General features: G+C 36.4%; 1 protein-coding gene across 4 annotated transcripts in view; it reads left to right on the top strand.

Moving 5' to 3' along the window:
- SYTL5 (synaptotagmin like 5) overlaps positions 1 to 22,474 on the top strand; it is a 231,401-nt gene that overhangs the window by 156,835 nt on the left and 52,092 nt on the right. For 3 of the 4 annotated variants that reach the window (XM_009197395.4, XM_009197394.4, XM_009197400.4), the window contains exons 3-6: positions 587 to 796; positions 17,815 to 17,930; positions 19,356 to 19,464; positions 22,339 to 22,473. In XM_009197395.4, the coding sequence (XP_009195659.1) occupies positions 587 to 796; positions 17,815 to 17,930; positions 19,356 to 19,464; positions 22,339 to 22,473 (570 nt within the window). The remainder of the gene's footprint in view (positions 1 to 586; positions 797 to 17,814; positions 17,931 to 19,355; positions 19,465 to 22,338; position 22,474) is intronic. The other variant, XM_009197399.4, reaches the window with a different exon arrangement.

Here is a 22,474-nt window from a genome sequence, read left to right as displayed (position 1 = left end):
GGCCTTTGTTACTTTTCTTAAGTGCATGAAGATTGTGCCTACAATGATGCTGAGTTTGATCTCACACTCTTGCCTCAAGTAGTATATATAGGCAGGTAAAGAGCCAGGTACTATGTATACCTGTAACCTGGGACCATGCTCTCTAGTGTTATGGTATCAAATATATCCTAGAGAAGTTACAGTAGAATGTGAATAAATACTAATAGCAAAATAATAGTGCCAGTAGAGAATGTCAAAATTCAAAAGTAAGACACAAACATTTTATTTTTTGGTTACTGATATCAAAGGATTGTTGCTTCTGGAGGGAGAAATTGTATTTCCTGAAAATAGTTGGCTCTAACTCCTTGATTCAAATGTTCTTCCAAATGAAAATATCTCTTAAATAAAGAGATGGGAATTGAAAGTAGCGACATCAAATAGGCACCTTTTCAAAATTCTAAGTGAGATTGCATGGTGGCCCCCAGTTTAAAGCAGTCTTGTTTGAGGCAAATATTTTATCTATTTTAGACATTGTTTTAGACATTGTAGATATCTCTGCTCCTGTTTGTTTGTTTGTTTTAAGTGATTTTTTTCCCTCTTCTTTCAGGAAGCTGAAAAATGAACTCTTAGAAGCAAAACGTAGAAGTGGGAAAACTCAACAAGAGGCCAGCAGAGTTTGTGTTCACTGTCAGAGAAACCTGGGCCTAATCTTTGACCGGGGAGACCCTTGTCAGTCTTGCTCACTGAGGGTATGCAGGGAGTGTCGAGTTGCAGGCCCTGATGGCAGCTGGAAGTGCACTGTCTGTGACAAAATCGCGTGAGTTTCTTGCCTTTTCATGGAAAGTGGAGATTGATGACTGAAGGGATTGGAGTGGGGAAAGCAAGAGAGAAAAAGAGTATTTTAAGTTTAAGGATAGAGAGTGCAGGTGAAATTACATCCCAATCACAGGCTTAGCAATGCCTTGGCAGAGCTCTGGGGTGTGCGTGTGTGTGTGTGTGTGTGTGAGAGAGAGAGAGAGAGAGAGAGAGAGGCAGATACAGAAAGAATATTTTTTTAAAAACTGCAAAGCATTGTAAAATTGGAAGCCTCACTGAACCATATATCTTTCTTTTTAATCATTATTAATACTATTATTTTAGGGACAGGATCTCACTCTGTCACCCTGGCTGGAGTGCAGTGGCTGTTATCATGGCTCACTGAAGCCTCGACCTCCTGGGCTCAAGTGATCCTCTCACCTCAGCCTCCAGAATAGCTGAGACTACAGGCGTGCACCACTATATGCAGCTAACTGAAGAGGCAGGGTCTTGCTGTGTTGTCCAGGCTGGTCTTGCACTCCTGGACTCAAGGGATCCTCCAGCCCTGGCCTCCCAAAGTGCTAGGATTACAGGCATGAGCCACTGCACCCAGCCACTCTTTCTGTATTTAAAAACTGCCCCTGAGCATCCTTGTCTCAGGACCCCTCTTGGCTTCACGTGGCTCCTCAGAAGGCACAGATAATTCCCCTGAGACATTCTTAGACATTTGAGGTGACTGGCAATATGATTCTCACATGTTCAGCCTGCTCTGCACATTAGTTGACAAGTAAAGCTGGAGTAGTTCCCGAATTTCCTCAAAACCTACCTTTCCTTGAGAAAGAACGAAGGGAGGGAATCTTCCCATTTTCCTGTGGGAGTGCAGTGAGCACAAATTTCACTTTGCCAACATGGATGAAAGCCAAGAGTCTTTGTTTTCTCAGTTCAATTAAACCAGTCTTAGTCTGATTCCGTCTCTACTATCCTCACCCTTTCGAGAAATTTCCCCTGAATCTATTGGTATGTTTTCTCCCTCCCAATGTCTGTCTCCTCTGCTCTGGGAGGTGCCTCATAATCTCATCTCAAGGCAGCTGAGTGTTGATCTACCTTTCCTGTGAATGAAGTAGGGGATGCTGGCATCACTCCAATTCATTAGTTTTTGTTTTGTTTTTCAACTAATTAACTCATCCTGTTATAATAATTTAGGGGTTGTCTTGAGAGGAAAAGTAAATAGTGAGGTAGTAGAAGTGATCTTTCATTTTCAACTTCTCTAAATGAGGACTACTGTTCTGTTGAAGATGCCTATATTCAGTGCTTACATTTTTAGCGAATGTTATGTTCCCTGTACTGTTTCACAAAAGTGATCCTGAATAGAGCAATTCAAACTATGTTTTAATACTGGATTGAGATAAGTAGGGTTACTTTTTCTCTTCTTTAGTTTTTAATTTTTGTGAGTACATAGCAGGTATATATATTTATGGGGTACATGAGATGTTTTGATAGAGGCTTGCAATATGTAATACTTATATCAGGGTAAATGGAGTATCTATTACCTCAAGCATTTATCCTTTGTGTTACAAACAATCCAACTCTACTCTTTTAGTTATTTTTAAATGTAAAATTAAATTATTATTGACTATAGTCACCCAGTTATGCTATCAAGTACTAGATCTTATTCATTCTGTCTAACTATTTTTATACCTGTTAGCCATCTCCATTCCCTCGACCCCCACTACCCTTCCCAGCCTCTGGTAACCATCCTTCCACTCTCTATGTCCATGAGTTAAATTGCTTTAATTTTTAGCTCCCACAAATAAGTGAGAACATGTAAAGTTTGTCTTTCTGTGCTTACCTTATTTCACTTAATATAATGGCCTCTATTTTCATCCATGTTGTTGCAAATGACTGGATTTCATTCCTTTTTATAGCTGAATAGGACTCCATTGTGTATATGTACCACATTTTCTTCATCCATTCATCTGTTGATGGTCACTTAGGTTGCTTCCAAATCTTGGCTATTGTGAATAGTGCTGCAGTAAACATGGGAACGCAGATATCTCTTCAATATACTGATTTCCTTTCTTTTGGGTATATACCTAGGAGTGGGATTGTTAGATCGTATGGTAGCTCTATTTTTAGTAGTTTGAGGAACCTCCAAATGTTCTCCTAGTTGTTGTACTAATTTACATTTTCACCAACAGTGTATGAAAGTTCCTTTTCCTCTACATTCTCACCAGCATTTGTTATTGCCTGTCTTTTGAATAAAAGCCATTCTAACTGGAGTGAGATAATAGCTCATTGTAGTTTTGTCATGCATTTATCTGATGATCAATGTTGTTGAACACCTTTTCATATGCATGTTTGCCATTTGTATGTCTTCTTTTGAGAAATGTCTGTTCAGGTCTTTTGCCCATTTTAATCAGATTATTAGATTTTTTCCTAGTCAGATTATTATATTTTTTTGTAGAGTTGTTCAAGCTCCTTATAAATTCTTATTATTAATTCCTTATCAGATGGGTACTTTGCAAATATTTTCTCCCATTCTGCAAGTGGTCTCTTCACTTTGTTGACTGCGTCCTTTGCTGTGCAGAGGCTTTTTAACTTGATATGATCCTATTTGCTCATGTTTGCTTTGATTGCCTGTGCTTGTGGGGTATTTCTCAAAAAGTGTTAGCCCAGACCAATGTCCTAGAGATTTTTCTGCAAAGTTTTCTTATAGTAGTTTCATAGGTTGAGATCTTAGATTTAAGCATTTAATCCACTCCAATTTGATTTTTGTATATGGTGTCAGATAGGGGTCTAGTTTAATTCTTCTGCATGTAGATATCCAGTTTTCCCAGCACCATTTATTGAAGAGACTGTCCTTTCCCCAATGTATGATTCTGGCACCTTTATTGAAAATGAGCTCACTGTAGATGTATGGATACGTTTCTTGGTTTTCTATTTGGTTCCATTGGTCTTTGAATCTGTTCTTATACCAGTACATTGCTGATTTGCATATGTTCTACAGCATAAAAACATAGAAATTATAGTTCTGTGGTATAATTTGAAGTCAGGTAACATGAATCCTCCAGTTTTCTTTTTGCCCAGGACAGCTTTGGTTATTCTGGGTCTTTTGTGGTTCCATGTAAATTTTAATATATTTTTTTTGCAGTTCTGTGAAAAATGTAATTGGTATCTTAATAGAGAATGCATTGAATCTGTAGATTGCTTTAGATAAACAGTTTTAAAGAAACGAATCATTTAAGTTCTTTTATTACTTACTTTGGATACGTTATTTTGATTTATGTCAGCAATTATTCTCAATTCTTTATCTCACATAAATAAAGTTTTCCTAGTCCTTTCTGTCATCAATAAACTTCCTTCTACAGATCTGGGAGGATGAACACCAATGAAATAAACAATATGTGGATTTCAACGTAATATTTTACTGATTTGAAGGAGCTCTTTCTATATTCTATGTACAAGCTATGTTGGTTACCCATATTGCAGATATCCTCTCTCACCTCCTGACTTGGCTTTCCACTGTCTTAATGGTATCATTTTATGAACAGAAATCTCTACTTTTTAGTAGTTCCATTTGTTAATTGTTTCCTGGATTACTAGAGGGATTTTTTCTGAATCCTGTTGAAGAAAACTTTCCCTAACACCAAAATCATGAAAGTATTCTCCTATGTGATGTTTTGTAATTGTTATTGTCTTACCTTTTTTCTTTAAACTTATAATCCACCTGAAACTTATTTTTTGTGCATACTGTGAATTAAAAACTGATTTTTATATTTTAATATGGGAATTATGCAGTGGCTGATTTGAGTACCCTAGATAACTCTATTCAGTGATGTTTGTTAATTGGATTGTCTAAGTCTTCCGTATACTTAGTGATTTTTAATCTGCATATCCAGTCAGATATCGAGAAAGATATGCTAAATTCTCTCAATAATAATTGTGGATTTTCTATTTATCCTTTTAGTTCTGATTATATTTGCTTATATATTAGATTTACTACATAGTTCCCTTCCCACTGCTCTTTATTCTTTACTATATCTCTACGCTTCCATTAGAATAATTTTTCTTCTTCCTAAAGGGTACTCTTTAGTATTTCCTTTAGTGTGGCTTTGCTGGTGGTGAGTACTCTCAATTTTTTTCTTAGCATGGCTTTATTTCACTCTTAATTTTCAAATATGTTTTCACTGCTTATTGAATCCTAGGTTGGACGTTATTAACTTTCAGTAATTTGAAGATTCTGTTGGCTTCTGATTTCCAGTGTTTCTATTAGGAAATCAGCTATCAGTATATTATTGTTCCTTTGAAGGTAATATTTTTAAAACGTTTTTAGTATTTTCCCTTTTTCTGTTGTGTTTTCAACAGTTACTATAACAAACCTATGTCTGATTTTCTTTGTATTTATCTATCTTGATGTTCCTAGAACATCTTGAACCTGTACATTAATATCTTTTGTCATATTTGAAAATTTCTCAGGGAATATCTCTTTAGATATTTCTTTTCCCCCATTATCTGTCTCCTCTATGCCAGGTAGTCAAGATATACATCTTAGTAATATTCAACATCTTTTAGATATCTGTATGTTCTTTTCTGTATTTGTTATCCATTTATATCTATAAACTCAGTTTGTATATTTTGTCTGACCTATATTTCAGTTCATGAATCTTGCCTTTGTGTCTAATTTGCTATTAAATATATCCATTTAATTCTTAACTTCAGTTACTGTGTTTTTCAGTTTTAGAATTTTCATTTTGCTTCTGTTATGTTTTCTAACTGTCTGCTGACCTACTCATTTTTTTCTTGCAATTTTTTGAAATAATTATTTGGAGTTATGTTAAAATGTATAAATTATAGCTCTGTTATCTGAGTCCCCTATGGGACTATTTCTATTGTTTATTGTTTCTTGTGGTTTTGGTCATGTCTTTCTTCCCATAAACTTAGTAGTTTTTTTTGATGATCAAAATATATGAAAAAACAGTAGGACTTAATGAGACTCTGTGTAATATGCCTCTACTGAGAATGTACATTTTTCTTCTGGAAGGGAACTAGGATAAGGCTCTTGCATATTCAAGATTACCTTAATCAAGTTAAGGATTGAACTAATTTCAAAATTGGGACCTTGGTCCCCATGAGGGCTGATCTGTTTCTGGATCACATAAACTCATAGGGAATACTCCTTCAGAGACTCATAACACACCTATTAGATAACATAGGCAACTGGTTTTACATTTTGTGGATAGTGTAAACAAGAACGCTAAGAGTCAGATGTGTGTTAGTAAAGTTGGGATGAGTTTAAAAGTTTTGGGGATTTTTGTTTGTTTGCTTGCTTTCTTATTTTTTCACACAGCTCTTTTCCTACCAGATTCTGCCAGGATGAGATTTTCCATTTTAGAGCAATGAAGAAGAAAATGGAATTTTAACAAATCACTGATTTGCTAGTCCTCAACTATGGAGTCTGAGGATTTATGGGGGAATTTCTCAATAACTATTTCTCTAAATTTATATAATACTATTTGATCCTTAGTATTTATTTTTTTCATTTATATATCATGTTTGTTCCCCCTATTCTTTACACCTGAGGCCCTCACTCACTTAGACAACAGTAACCAGGGACTGTGACTCAAAAGCTCTTCAATCAATTATAAGTCATCTCAAGCTTCTGTATGGGGAGAACTTTAACTGCTAAATATCACTTGTAATTACTGAAGTATACTTTTCAATAAAAGATCCAAGGATATTGTGTATTCACACATTTTGCCATCAACTAATCTGCTATTTAGTACGGATGGTAACTAGAGTCCTAAGTCACTCATACCTCTCTCCTACATTTTATCAGATTAACTTTAAGTTCCTTTAATGAGAAATTAACTTCTAAAATAAGCCAGTGGAATTCAGAGGTTGTTTTAGAAGCTAGCCTACCCAAATTAATACAACGCTTTCCTGTGGTTTTTCCCTTAATACTTACATGCTCTATATTTTACTTATTTATCTTATTATTTTTCTTTCTCCACTAGAATGTAAGGGCAGGAGTTTTTATCGGTACTGTTCACTGATGTAGTTCTAGTGCTTAAAATAATGCCTATAGTAGATACTCAATGAATATTTGTTAAATGAATGGATAGATGAATGGATAAACAAACAAATGAACAACTGAATGGATGAATAAATGGTTGGCCTCTACTTAAAGCGTCTCAGGCTTAAGCAAGTGGAACAAGTATGGAACAATTGTGGTTTTCTTCTGTCAGGAGCATGGGATTAAAAAGAAATGAGCCATGCCAAATACATTTGCCCTCTGGACAAAGTCAATTCCTAACTGTCACATAAAGATATAACATAAGTGGTTGTCAGAGGGTACAAGAATAAATAACAACAAATCAAAACTTCTGTGTCTTCCTTGGGACATGTTAGTGCATTGATACAGAGCTTCTGAATCAATTGCACTAATTTTATTGGTGAAACAATAATTTAATAGACCCAAATATCCACCTATATGATTAATCCATTCATTAACCCATCCATCTATCTTTCCCACACGTTTATTGATAACCTGTTAAGTATACTAGGGACTAAGGATACAAAGTTGAATAAAAAATGGACTATCCTCAATGGTTACACAGTATAAGGAGGAAGATGAGTTTATTATTTCATTCATAAATTTCTGTCTTGATGCCTTAAAATGTCCTAAGGAAGAAACAGCTCTTTCAATGTGTGATTCTAACCCTTCTATGACAACAACCTGTCTTACAGTTATATCTTTCTGTGACAGCTAGAAATTTACATGATGAGTATTTAATTTGACATATCAAAATTACTTCTCACTTTTAAAGCTGAAAATCAGAGTATGTTACTTCTCCAGTATTCCAACTGTTAGTCTGTGTGATATTAGAGACTTCAAACTATCTCTCAGTATTGGAAGTATCTTGTTTGCTATTCAAGGAGTAGTTTTCAAAAAGGAAGCATAAATGATATTTTATTGGCAGCAAACACTCTTTGTTTGTTGTGAGAGAATACTGCAGCCTCACTGGGCTGTCTCTATGTTTAATAGACCATAAAATTGAAATTCCCACTCTGACCTCTAAGAGATGAGATGAATCAGAAGGTGACTCACTCTCTAATCAGTTGGAAATAAATGACCTTTATTGTCATTTACGTTGGATTGGGTAAAAGTAAAGAGTTTTTATTGCTTTAGCACTGAAACGATTACAGCAAGGACTGACAGAGGAAGGTTACTTGTTATAATGGGCTGAGCAGCCCCTGACATTTTCTCCAATCCCTTCTGATTCTAACAAGTTGGCGACTGTAAGCCTAGTTTTTAAACTCTATAAAAACATGATAAAAGGGACCTTGACACAGCCAGTTAATTCATTTTTCTATCTTAATAAAACCTACAAAATTCCACATTGTTATGTTAGCTGAGGTAGTTGCTGTCCAACACAAAGACGGTCATAAAGATCGTGTTTTCTAGTTAGTACTAAATTGAATTCAGAAAGGCCCAAAACGTAAAAGCAGCATGAGTTGGAACAAAACATGAAATATTTTTTCTTTTCTTTTTTCTTTTTTTTTTTTTTTAAGACAAAGTCTTGCTCTGTCACCCAAGCTGGAGTGCAGTGGTGTGATCTCGACTCACTACAGCCTCTGCCTCCCGGGTTCAAGTGATTCTCCTGCCTCAGCCTCCCAAGTGGCTGGGACTACAGGCATGTGCCACCACACCCAGCTAATTTTGTTGTATTTTTAGTAGAGATGGGGTTTCACTGAGTTGGCCAGGCTGGTCTCAAATTTCTGACCTCAAGTGATCCACCCGCCTCAGTCTTCCAAAGTGCTGGTATTACAGGCGTGAGCCACTGTGTCTGGCCAAAACATGAAATACTTCTAATATGGCATTGATGGGCTGATCTTATGTTCATGCTATGTTGCAACATATTACACTGCTATATGTCCTTGTGAGAATCTTTGTCCTTTTAAATTAGGAAGATCCTGATATTTTTATTTTTGATTAATTGGTAATGATTACTGCAATGGATAAAACATAACTGAAATAGAAGAAAAGTATTGAGTGTTTATCAGTAAAATAAATTTCAAAAAAGATAGTACTGATGGGTGGAACATACACAGAGTGCAGAAGAGAATGTATACACCTTTGTTATAAGAAAGAGAAATACAGCCCCTGACATCTGGAAACTGGGCTCACACTGACAAACCTAGTCCCTTGATGTTAAGAGCTGGTCTTGCACTTACAAGTAGGCCATACTGTTATCCTGTTGGACATCAAGCAGTCTCAGGGTACCAGAATCCCACAAGATCATTCTACAACAATAATAAAGTAAACAAAACAAGAACATTTTATAATCTTATCTAAGCATAGATGAAAACAAGGTGACTGTTGAAAACGCAAATTACCAAACATTCCCATTTCTTGACTAATGTGAATAACCTACTCTCTTACCAATTAGAGCTTTAACCTAGCATTAGTCTGCCATCCTTCTAAATAAAATTTATTGAGATACCAATGATAGAATTGTCTCCACTCTCTGACATCTCTTAATCCAGAGAAAATCCCTGCTCCACCGAACTCTCCTGAAAATTACTAACATAAACCCAAATCCTATAGTAAATCCTTTCAAGTGCCCTCTTACTGAGACTCTCCATGATTCCTCATGGTATGTGGGGTTTATTTATTTATTTATTTTCATTACTATGGGCAAAAATCTCAACTTGTTTGTCCATAGGTGGAACAAACATCTGGTCATCTTTGGCCTGATGAGTGAGTATTGGTAATTGCTGCATAGGTCATTTCAAAATCACCTCTAATTTAGCAAATTTTCGTAGTGCAGCTATAAGGGAAAGATTCATATTGGAGTAGTCCCACATTTACCCACAGATTTTTTGAATGGTAAGAAGCTATTTTGAGTCCCTTGACATGCTCTTTTGCATCACCTATCAATTATATACAAGTGCCTCCACGCTTGTATAGAATGAGGTGTTCACTACGAGTATGGTACCTTAATATCTATATAAACTAGAAAGATTTTTAAATCTAAAAATACAGTACATATCCAAGATACTCTATAATACCTATGGTTTAAACAATAATAAAAATAGCCCCTGTGTATTCGTTACCCAGTCTAAGAATTAGAACATCTTGTTTTGCATTTTTCATTCCCTTGCTTTATTTTATGGTTTTACTGCATTTGGATGTGTCTCTAAGTAATATATTTTCCAGTTTTGCATTTTTGAGTGTTATGGAAATGGAAATCACACTACCTGTATTCTTTTATGATGTTTTTATCTCAGCAACATTTTTGTAAAATTCATTCATATTCGTGTGAATAACATTATGTTCATCTACACTGTTGTTACATTCCCTTAATGCATCTATTTTCTGGTGAATAGACATTTAGATTGTTTCAGTTTGTAATTTTACCAAAAAATGCTGCCATGACATTCTTATACAGATGGCCTGACAAACATGTATGAGTATGTACACTCAATGGTGGGATTTTTAAGTCTGTGGATCATGACCTATTGGTAGGTAGTAACCAGCATTAAAAACAAGTGGTGGGATTTTTAAATCTGTGAATCATGACCCATTGGTGGGTAGTAACTAGCATTAAAAAAAAGTGGAGTAGAAAACGTCAGTATACGTATACATATATATGTGTGTGTGTGTGTGTACTTATACGTGTTATTTATTTTCTGAATTGTGACATAAAATGTATTTCTTACTGCAACCTGTGCCAAAAATGCTTGAGAAGATTGCAGGGTGTGCATCTAGGAATGAAATTGCACACCAGACAGTGTCAGCATTTTCAGCTTGACAAGATGATGTTAAATTATTTTTTATAGTGGTTGTACCAATTAAAATCCACTAGCATTGTATAAGTGTTTCCTTTACTTCCTGATCTTACCAACACTTGGCTTTATGAAAATTTTTTACTTTTTTCAAACTGATAGATATAAAGGAATATCTCCTTATAGTTTCAATTTACATTTTACTGTTTAAGTATGAGGTTGAGCATCTTTTCATATATTTATCATCTTTTTGTGGTTCTTTTTCTGTGATATGAGTATTTATGTGTATTGCACAATTTTATTTTAGGTGCTGGTCTTTTCCTTATTAATTTGGAGTTACCCTTTATGCTTCATCTCTAAATATGTTTTTGCTTTGAAGTCTATTTTTTTTTTGTTGAGACGGAGTCTCCCTCTGTCGCCCAGGCTGGAGTGCTGTGGCCAGATCTCAGCTCACTGTAAGCTCCGCCTCCCGGGTTTTACGCCATTCTCCTGCCTCAGTCTCCCGAGTAGCTGGGACTACAGGCGCCCGCCACCTCACCCGGCTAGTTTTTGTATTTTTTTAGTAGAGATGGGGTTTCACTGTGTTCGCCAGGATGGTCTCGATCTCCTGACTTCGTGATTCGCCCGTCTCGGCCTCCCAAAGTGCTGGGATTACAGGCTTGAGCCACCGCGCCCGGCCTGAAGTCTATTATTTATGTTATTAATACAACTACATCAAATTTCTTTTAGTTAATAGCTGCATACATGTTTTTCCAACATTTGACTTCAAACCTTTCTGTGTCCATATGTTTAAGGTGAGTCTTTTTTATGTGGCATATATGTTATTTTAAAATATAGCATATGTTATATGTATTTTAATATTTGCTATACTTATATACTACATACATTATATATGTGCTATATATACATATACATGATATATATATTATATGTAATTTTTAACATTTAATCTCATAATACTGTTTCTTAAATTATAGTTTAGTCTGTACTCACTGATCACTGCAATATTTACATGTATTTCTGTTATCATTGCGATTCCTAAAATATTTGCATTTATTTATTTTATCTGTAGATTCATTAAAGTGTATTTTTCTCATTCCATGTTATTCTTTCTACTGGTATTCGTATTATACGCTTTTTTCATTTTCAGTGGTTACCCTGGAAATTATAACATTTATATTTAACTTTGCAAATCAATAGCAGAAAGAAGCTTGGTATTCTTAAACTCTAAATACCATCTTCCTGGCTGATACATGATTTTTGTCCTTTGTTTTAGACATTTCTCATTATATAATCCAACAATTTATGTAATCTCATTTTTCTTTATAAATCAATGTTTGTTTAGATTTTTATATATTTTATCAATTTCATTGTTCACCATTCCCTTTTGTACCTCAGATCTATTTTGCCTCCTCCTGAAATATAGTTTTTAAAAGTTCCTTTAGTGAGAATCTATTGGTGATAAATTATCTGTTTTCATTTTGTTGAAAATTTCTTTATTTCATCCTCATTCGCGAACAGTGATTTCTGTGGATATGCAATTCTAGATTGATAGTATTTTCTCCCAGAACTTTGAAGATATATCATTGGTTTCTGGATTTCATCATTGCTATTAAAAATGAATTGTCATGCTAATTGTGATTCTTTTGTAGGTTTCCTTTTGCCTTCCTAGCTGCTTTTAAGATGTTCCCTTTGTCTGTAGCGCTCTATAGTTTCACCATAATGTGTCTAGGGATTTCTTTTCACTTTTCCTGATTGGAAAGGAAGAAAGGAATAAATGTACACCAGCATCTTTGTATGGCCAAGGTCCTTGTTTGTCTTCTTCACCTCTGTATTCTTAGCCTTAGCCCAGGGCCTGACACATAGTAGAAATGAAATAAATATTTGCTGTGTAGGCCGGGCGCAGTGGCTCACGCCTGTTATCCTAACACTTTGGGAGGTCGAGGTGAGCGGATCACTTGAGGTCAGGAGTTTGAGACCAGCCTGGCCAACATGGTGAAACCCCATCTCTATTAAAAATACCAAAAATTCAGCCGGGTGTGATGGTGAATGCCTGTAGTCCCAGCTACTCGGGAGGCTGAGGCAGGAGAATCTCTTGAACCTGGGAGGTAGAGGTTGCAGTGAGCTGAGAGCATGCCACTGCACTCCAGCCTGGGTGACAGAGTGAGACTCTGTCTCAAAAAAAAAATCGCTGTGTAATTAATAAATGTATAAATAATTTGAATTAGTTTCCTTATGAATAAGAGAAGGGAACTAATATCTTATCTCAGCATGTCTAATAAGCATATCTTATTGCAGATGTCTCCAGTAGTTAATAGAAAATAAAGGAGCAAAATGAATCTTCTGGTCACTATTCTTTTTTAAGATAAAATTACCTATTTTCCCCTGTAAAACTATAAATAATTTAATTTGACTTTACATTCATATAAGCTTCCAAGTGAAGGTTTGAAAAGTCCCAGAGGTTTAGTGTTAAAGAAAACCAGGACCTAGCAAATCCTGAACTGTCAGTAATCATTATTCACAAATAAGTGTAGCCCACCATAATTTTAATCAAGCCCATTCTTCAGAGTATGACTTAGAGTACATAAAGTCTATGTCAAGTCTTGTGTTTTTCAAATACTAGATTGATGTGACAGACAGGGATATAAATTTTATAGTGGTCGGCATTTTTATTTTCTTTTGTCTTTTACCCCTTCTGTATTCTTACCACTCTACCCTCAACACACAAACATGCACACACACACACACCCCTCCCCCACAATCACAACCAATCATATGAAATACTATGTTTGTTATTCCTTGGACTCTATAGGTTTTCACCCTTCCTCAAAGCCTTGTTATAGCTGACAAGTATGAGTTCTCTTCAGACAATTTTCCCAAATATAAAGCATGTGGGATTTCAATACAAATCCTGTCTCTGACATAATACCTTTATAACTATGTGAGCTTTAGTTTCCTTGTCTGTAAATTGGTAATAGTAATAGATACTTCATGGCTTATAGTGAGAATTAGAGATACCATATATAAAGTGACTAGCCTATTACTTGGTGACTGATATGCACTCACTAAGTATTAGTTTTTTGTTGTACCAAGCCTTCTGTCTGCCTCCTGACAAGACCTGACACCTGAGAGTGTGACAAAGGCATAATCCCAACAATCTGGTCTGATATTTTCTCTGAAATGACAAATGACTCAAGTACATTATCTGAGTTGAACAAATACAAGATTTATAGTTATTATTCTCCAAGGGTAACAAGAGGTAATGACTAACAATTCTGGGAAGATCTTATTTGTGTTAGGTGTTGGCAGCTCTAAGCATACGTGGTAAAAGTGATATGGAGGCCCATTTCCTGGAGAGTGTAGACTGGAGGTGTCCACTTTCTTCTGTGACACATGAAACTGCTGTCAGTATGCTATCTACTCCATCTCACATCCAAAGAACTATCAAAAAAAAACCAAAAAACTAAGGCCTTGGCATGCCACTATTTAGCGATTTTTAGTCACTGAACTATAGTATTCCCCTTGTTCTTATTTCTTTTTGTGTACTCTTTGCCTCCTGCAGAAGTTAAAAACTCTTCTCTTTTTTTAATAAAACACCAGAGAGTAAATAGCTTAGGCTCTGAGAGCTATGTGGGCTACCGCTGCAACTACTCAGCTTTGCAGTTGTAGCACAAAAGCAGCCAAAGACAGCATATAAACAATTGAGCATGGATATCTTTCAATAAAACTTTATTTATACGATCAATGAATAAAGGACTCCTTATTTAATAAATGGTGCTGGAATAACTGGCTAGCCACATGAAGAAGAATGAAACTAGACCTCTATTTTTCACTATATACAAAAATTAACTCAAAATGGATTAAATATTTAAGCGTAAGACCTCAAACTATACAAATCCTAGAAGAAAACCTAGGAAATACCATTTTGAATATCAGCCTTGGCAAATAATTTATTACTAATTCCTCAAAAGTAATTACAATAAAAACAAAAATTGATAAATGAGACCTAATTAATCTAAAAAGCTTTTACACCACGAAAGAAACTAATAGAGCAAACAGACAACCCACAGAATGGGAGAAACTATTTGGAAGCTATGCATCCTACAAATGTTTAATATCCATAATCTGTAATAAAGTTAACAAGCAAAAAGCAAATAATCCTATTAAAAAGTAGGCAAAGGACATGAACAGACCCATCTCAAAAGAAGATATACAAGGAGCCAACAAGCATATGAAAAAAAAGTTCATCACTAATCATCAGAGAAATGCAAATCAAAAGCACAGTGAAATACCATCTCACATGAGTCAGATGGTTGTTATTAAAAAGTCAAAAAATTACAGATGCTGGTGAGGTTGTGGAGCAAAGAAAATGCTTATACATTGCTGGTGGGAATGTAAATTTGTTCAGCCACTGTGGAAAACAGTTTGGAGATTTCTCAAAGGACTAAAACAAAACTATTACACCATTCAACCCAGCAATCCCATTACTGGGTATATACCCACAGGAGAAAAAAAGTCATTCTACAAAAAAAAACACATGTACTTATATATTCACAGCTACACTATTCACAAAAGCAAAGACATAGACTTAACCTAGGTGCCCATCAACAGTAGATTGGATCAAGAAATTGTGGTACATATACAACATGGAATACTATGCAGCCATAAAAAATAATGAAAGGAGGCCATTATCCTAAGCGAATTAATGCAGGAATAGAAAACCAAATACTGCATGTCCTCACTTATAAGTAGGAGCTAACCACTGGGTACATATGGAGACAAAGATGGCAACAATAGACACTGTGGACTCCTGGTGGTGGGGGCAAGGATTGAAAAACTACCCATTGGATGCTATGTTCAGTACCTAGGTGACAGGATCATTCATACCCCAACCCTCAGCCTCACACAATATACTCACATAACATATGGATAATCTAGGATAATCTCACTATTTAAGGTCAGCTAATTACTAACCTAATTCCATCTGTAATATCTGATCATATCAGCACCTGGATTAGTGTTTGATTGAATAGCCAAGAAACAGGAGACATCTTTCGAATTTAGAATACCACAATTGTCACCTGGATTTCCAACATTGTGATACATAAGTATATAGATCATTTGAAATGTATCCAGAAATAACTTAACCTATTCAAGCTTTCGGTTTTGGTAGGTTATATCTTAGATTTGAACATATTCCATAAACATATTTTATATAGTTACTGTTATGGGGCTTATCCAATAGTCTGGGCTTCTCAGTAGGTAATATAGCCACTTGGGAGTAAATCTATGATAGACAAACTATGGTCTGATCTTTCAATGAATACGTTTCTCCAAGGTTAACATTTTCACTTTTTTTCCCAGTAGTGGAATGGTGTTTCATATAGAATTTACCTTTGCCTCATAGATTCCGAAGCAGATTTCAGGATAATTGCTGTGGGGAACAAGGTTGACATATTTTTCTGGAGTGACTTTTCTATTTGGGATCCAGCTATTGATTTTCAAGTCCAATAAGTTGCTGAATCAAATGGGTATAATACTCTGGGACTTGAAATGTCTATTTGACTCTCAGTTGCTTTTCCTCAGCCAACATATCAGACATGTCACCAATTCTTACTGATTCTCATTCTCAATGGCCCAAGTGTCTGTGTCTTTCCCTTTACTCCTCACCTCCATGATACCCTGATTTGCATCTTCACCATTTTCTATCCTCTTTATTGTTTAACTTTCTAATTTGCCTGCCTACCTCTGGTTTCTCTCGTCATATATTTATCCAGAGATTATGTGATTCAATCTAAACTTTAGAAAAACTGCTAGAATGACACTCCAGTTCTTTACCTCAGCATTCAAAGATTTGGCCCCAAATCCTACCTTTTAACTCCACTTTTCAATAGAATTCTCCACAAATCCTTTACCCTAGTTACATAGTCCTATTTACTATTTTCAGAACTTGCCCCATAGAGGTTTTGGGACAGTAATGCTCACCTAATCAGCTAAAGCCGTTTCTTAATTTTTAATTAGAAATATATTTAGTCTACCGAATGACTTCTACGGCTGTTAAAATCATTGTGATATGCCTGAAAATGACTTTTATAGCAGCATAACTACTATAGGTTGAATTCCAGGTATTCTAATTCATTCCACAAATATTTCCTGAGAGCCAGTTACTGCTCCTAGAAGTGGTGAACAACACAGCCAAGGTCCCTGCCCTCATTTCACTGATAATAATGAGAACTATGAGGATATGAAAAGAAGGGTAATGTGTTAAAATTATGGGAGAATAGTCAGCCATTCATTTGAAAAACATTAATTGAGATCATAGTCTGTGAAATACTTTCTTGTAGGTACTATGAAAAAAAAAAGATGAAGCACACAGAAATCAGTTCTCAGAGCATTTACAACCTAGTAGACATGAGAGGATAGAAATAATACTGAAGGATGCTATAAGTAGTGGGAGAAGTACAGACAAAGAAGAGGATTATAAGCATTTCAGGAGGGAAGATGAGGGTGATTTCATGTAGCCATTGCAGGTAGGGCTTAAAAGATGGGTGTGACTATTCAAGGATCCTTCTTTCCCATCTTTAACACTGAATTTATTACCAAATCCAGGCAAGCAGTTCCACCACTTACAATTTGAATTTATTACTCCTCTCTTAGTCTTACCATTGCCCTAGCATGGATGCCATCATCTGTCTCCTGGACTATTACAATGGCCAATCTGTCTCTTCATCCTACTCTCTCATCAGTCTAACCCACTGTACATGTTATATCAAAGAATCTTTCCAAAACAGAATCTGATCATGACCTCTTTTTCATTCAGAACCTATATTTGATCTCTATTGTTTGCACTGAAGATCATTTATCCACTAATGCAGTGGTTAAGAACTTGAGCCCCAGGTCAGACTTACTGGGATGGGATCCTGGCTCTACTACTTACCAACTGTGTGATAGGAGGCACATTATTTTATTGCTCTAAGTCCCAATTTCCTCATCTATAAAATTAGGATAATAGTGTCTACATAAGGTTGCTATGTGGATAAAAATATATGAAGTGTGAACTGCAATTAGCAAGTACCTAGCAGATAGTAAATATTCAATTAATACTGGCTATTATTATCACCATAAAATACTCCAGAGATTGAGATAAACTTTGTAAATAATTAGCTGTTTTCAGTTTATTAGGGATTTTTGAGAGTTAATTATGTGGCTAAATAATTGAATTTCAATGCTCTTCCCTTTTCCCTTGAGTAGGCAGCTAAGGATTATAACTGGTGAGTGGTTTTTTGAAGAAAAGGCAAAACGTTTCAAGCAAGTCAATGTTCTCGGCACTGATGTTGTCCGACAGTCCATTTTAAGAAGAAGTCCAGGTAATTAAAGCAAATGTGTGGTTTCACAACTATTTTCATCTTCATTTGGCTAACTAAATAACTTCCCTATGTTATGCAGTTAATCAGCACAAATGAGTTTCCTGAATCCCTTAGGTCATTTCACAACTTGGTAGCATGAAATCTAAATACGTAATTCATATAGGACAAGAGGAAGTCAGTAGAAAACAAAATTCACAGTGATTTTCCATATATCTCACCCACCAAGATTTTCAAAGAAACCATTTGTCTCCATCATAGACAGTTCTCTTTCTGAATGCACATCCAATATTTTACTGAACACTTAAGAAAGTAACATAAAAAAGATGAATTAAATGATTCACATTGTGAAAATAATCCTTGATTTTTTCAACAATATTTATTTCCGATTTCTTTTAAATGTTACTTTTTAAATCCAGTGGTTCGCAACCAAGGATTGATAATGTGTACCTTGTCTCCCTCCCTCAAAACGGGAGCATTTGGAAAGGCAAGGGGGACATTTCTGGTTGTCACAATGACTGGTGAGTCAATGGCATTTGGTGGGAAGGAGCCAGAGATGCTAAATGGCTTGAAATGCATAGTCTTACTGAATGAATACTGGCTTCAAATGAAAATAAAACTCTACCTTGACAGTGCTTTTTGGTGCAATTCAAACTACAATTCAGTTAAAGATGGAGTAAATCTTGTGATCGGGAGCGTGTTTCTCATATGTGGTGTAGTAAAAGCAGAACAAACACCTTTCGGCCTGTTTCTAGGCTTATCTCATCTTTCACACAGAGGAGACAAGTGCCCTTGTATTTAAGTCTGGCATATATGGCAAGGAGGCTTGGAACTGATTCCAGTGTTACTTCTGGGTGTGGCACTAGCAAGGAAAGGCTTTTGCACATGGGTCACACGGAGAAGATACTACAGAGAGATAGTGTGGAGTACAGTTAGAATTAGACAGTCAGCCATGGCCTCTTCTTCCACTCAAACCTCAGTACCTTCCAGAATGTAGGCAGTTCCTAAAGTCACAATGTATTGCACAGATGCCCACCCTCCCAGGAAGTGTGGTTTATATGCCCAGAAATTAGGACATCATTTCTATAACCTCATGCTAGAACTCAGTCTCCAGGGATTTGGAGATCTTAGGAGACCATGTTCCCCTGCTCTAAAAATATCAGCAGAAGGCTGATGCAGTCATCCCTAGAAAGGTTATCTCAGTAAACCTCCCACAGTTGAGTCCAGGATCTTTGTCTTCAGTTAACTCTAGAACACTCAACAAATTAGAAATAACTGTGTGACAGAAAAACTTGGGATGGGAATGGCATTGCCAATTATTATAGACTTCCTTGCCTTGAGCTAATCTGGGAAAGTGAAAGCAGAATATAAATTTGCTCTCATTTCTGGCCATTTTGTATGTCAATTTCTCTTCTGATTGTTAATGAGGAGCTGAAGAAGTACAGAGCCAAGAGCAAACCTGCCAGGATGCAGAAAAGTCTGACACTTCACCTGTTGCTGGGAAGAAGGCCAGCCATGATGGTCCCAAGAGAAAGGGGTAAGACATGGTCTTTCTGAGGGAATTTTTGATCTTTATTCCAGATGCCTCTGAAATGAAGACTCCTTAATTTTTCAAGTTTGATGTCACATCAGTGACCCAGAGGAGGTCAGAGACTCAAACAAAGTAACACTTTCTTATCATTCTCCTCAGGAAATGCAGTTTTAATACTTTTCAACAAGTAAATATAAGTCCTGTCTGACCTAAGCACAGAAGAGTTTTCCTTTCATTTGACATATCCGGTCTTGCACTATATGGTTCCCATTACTTATAGGTAGAAAGTTTCATGCCAGGGCCAGTCTATAAAGAGGTGACAACAGTTTCTGTTGTACAATGTCAATACTTGTCCCCTCCAACCTGTGTGCTGATATATGATTTTATCCAAAATAAAGATTTATTAACTGAGCTTAAAGCATCATATTCCCTATTTAAAATTCAGGCTTCCTTAAGAAAAAAAGTCACATTTGGCCATCACAGTAACTTAGTTCAGTAAATGAATACAGGATATAGATGTCAAGTACTGAGAATAGGAATGGGAGGTACATAAGGGAGCAAGAAGTTTCTTTCAAGGGAGAAAAGTGGATCCCAAAATATAGGCTATAAGGACCAAAAGGAAACTGCATTTTTCAGTTTTTGTTTCTCAGGCAGCTATTGGCCAGTTTTTGTGGCTGAAGTAGTGAGAGTTCTAATATGCACCAAGTCATTGTATGGTCCTTTCTGTTTTTTTATTATTACTGAGATGGGGTCTTATTATGTTGCCTGAGCTGGCCTTGAACTCCTGGGCTCAAGCAATCCTCTTGCCTTGGCCTCCCAAGTAGCTGGTACTACAAGTCGTGTGCCACCATGCCTGGCTAACTTTATGGTCCTTTCCAGACAGCATTGTTTCATTCTCTCAGTAGAATACAAAGTGAGATGGCGCTAGTGTTAGAAGCTTTCTCTGGCTGTACAAAATGTCTAGGGTTCTTTTAGAATCTTGGGCTGTCAATGGGAATACAATCTAAATTTCATCTAACTCAAGCACTCATGACAAACCATGTTTTCATTGATGAGCAGAGATGAGTTGGAAAGATAGCCTAGAGTATCCTATGTATTCTATCCTATGTATTGACCCTTCCTACCATCTTGAGTTCATTTATCACTCTTTGGGTCATCCACAATGCTTTGTGCCTTTGCACCACCAATCATATTGCACTCTGACACCCCCTCAACACACACACACACACACATACACACACTTAATGGTAAGCTCCTTTAGTGGTAGACCAGTGGTTTCTTTGCTTCTGTGTTGCAGTATCTAGCATGGCACCTGACTCATCAAAAACAATCAATGGCTTGATTGAATAAGTAACTCAGAGCCCACAAATGCCTCTAGGAGTTGTCATTTGCAGACCCCAGCTCAGGCATCATAGAGTAGGTTACAGAATAGTGGACTTGGAGATGGGAGACAGTAACTAACTCGCCAGCACAATCAATTATGCAAATTCTGAATCATTCAAACCATTATAGCACTGGGTTGAGCCTTAAGTTCTGATTGTTCTCAGTCATCAAGGAATATAACATCTAGTTAGGGAGAAAAGGTACACACCTGAAAAGTTACTAAGTATAAAAGAATTGCAGGAAAATTTAAGATGGCAACGTGAGCTTCCTAAAAGCCTTTCTAAAGCAGAGGAGGGTGTTCACCACAGAGATATCCTAAGGTAATAAATTACTGAGTACATATAAATAAATGGGTAGGTAATAAATGCCAGCTGAGTATAGGAGCCATCCAGAAAGACATCAAATTGTACATGAGACTTAAGGAGGAGATAAATGGGGTTCAGGATCACAAAACGGAGGAAGAGTGACTCCAGGCAGAGGAGATACCTTAAGTAGAGGATATGCATGAGGTGGTTCTCAGAGCAGCATACCTTGACATTGTATTAAGTGCTATTCTCACCAAAGAAAAATGTAATTTTCTAGTAGATTGAAGCTTCAGATGCTTTGACAATGACACTATTCCAGGAGTCTTTGAAACAGAGACAACATGGTAGATTCTATTAAAATTGTGCCAGTGCCTTTGGAATCCATTTTTTCCTCTAGAAAACTGTAGAATGTAAATGAAGTGTATCTCCCAATGCCATTACAAAAAGGAATACAGCTTTGATTTTGTTATTAAAGTACATTTGGAAACACCCATGTTTTGGGCACACGGTATCCTGGATCAGGACTTTAAGTTCCTAAAAGCCTGTTTTTGCTTAAATCCCAAATAATTTAGTGAAATGGGAATCTAATCAGATTTTATCCAACATGAGGAACAAGAATAAATGTCATGGAAGATAATAAAGGTGGTTTCCACCACATGAGTTTAGTCATTCGTTCCACAAGAGTTGGTTGGATTCTAGTATGTACCAGGCATCATTCTAGACTCAGGAAATCTGTCAAGGAGCAAGAAAGGCAGAGTCACTGCTCTCATGGAGCTGCAGTCTAATAAGTAGTTACCTCAGTTTGTCCAAGAGCATCATCCTGGTTCCCCTCTCTGAGCAAAGCGAGTTCAAGCTCTCTATTCTCACTGTTCCTACAAACAGACCCAGCTCAAGGAATGCATCTCCGTTCTCAGGTGACAGTGCTGAGTTCTCAGAGTAGGCAGTCTTTTGCTTAGTAGTGACCGACCAGCAAGTGGTATGGTCTTCAGAGAATGGTGTAACCTTCTCCATTATCAATCACCCTTGATACTGTATTGCAGAGGCCCTGGGAACTCTCCTGATCCTCTCAGCCCTAAGGCTGCTTTATTGAAGAATCCTTTATTATTAAAAGTCCTAGAAATTGTATTCTTGAAATGATATTTTTAAATGCTTTCTTTCTTATCTAATTTTAAATACATATATATAATTTCAGATTTCTTCTTAGCAAGTTCAGATCAGCAACCAGAGGAGAAATCATAACTCCCAAAACTCAAAGTGGGCGGAGCTATAGCTTGGACTTAGACGGTCAACATTTTAGGAGTTTAAAGTCAGCTCCTGGTTCAGACAGG

This window comes from Papio anubis, chromosome X (assembly GCF_008728515.1).
Source record: "Papio anubis isolate 15944 chromosome X, Panubis1.0, whole genome shotgun sequence".
Lineage (NCBI taxonomy): Eukaryota > Metazoa > Chordata > Mammalia > Primates > Cercopithecidae > Papio > Papio anubis.
Note: the sequence above shows the minus strand (reverse complement) of the source record. Positions and strands in the feature narration are given on the sequence as shown.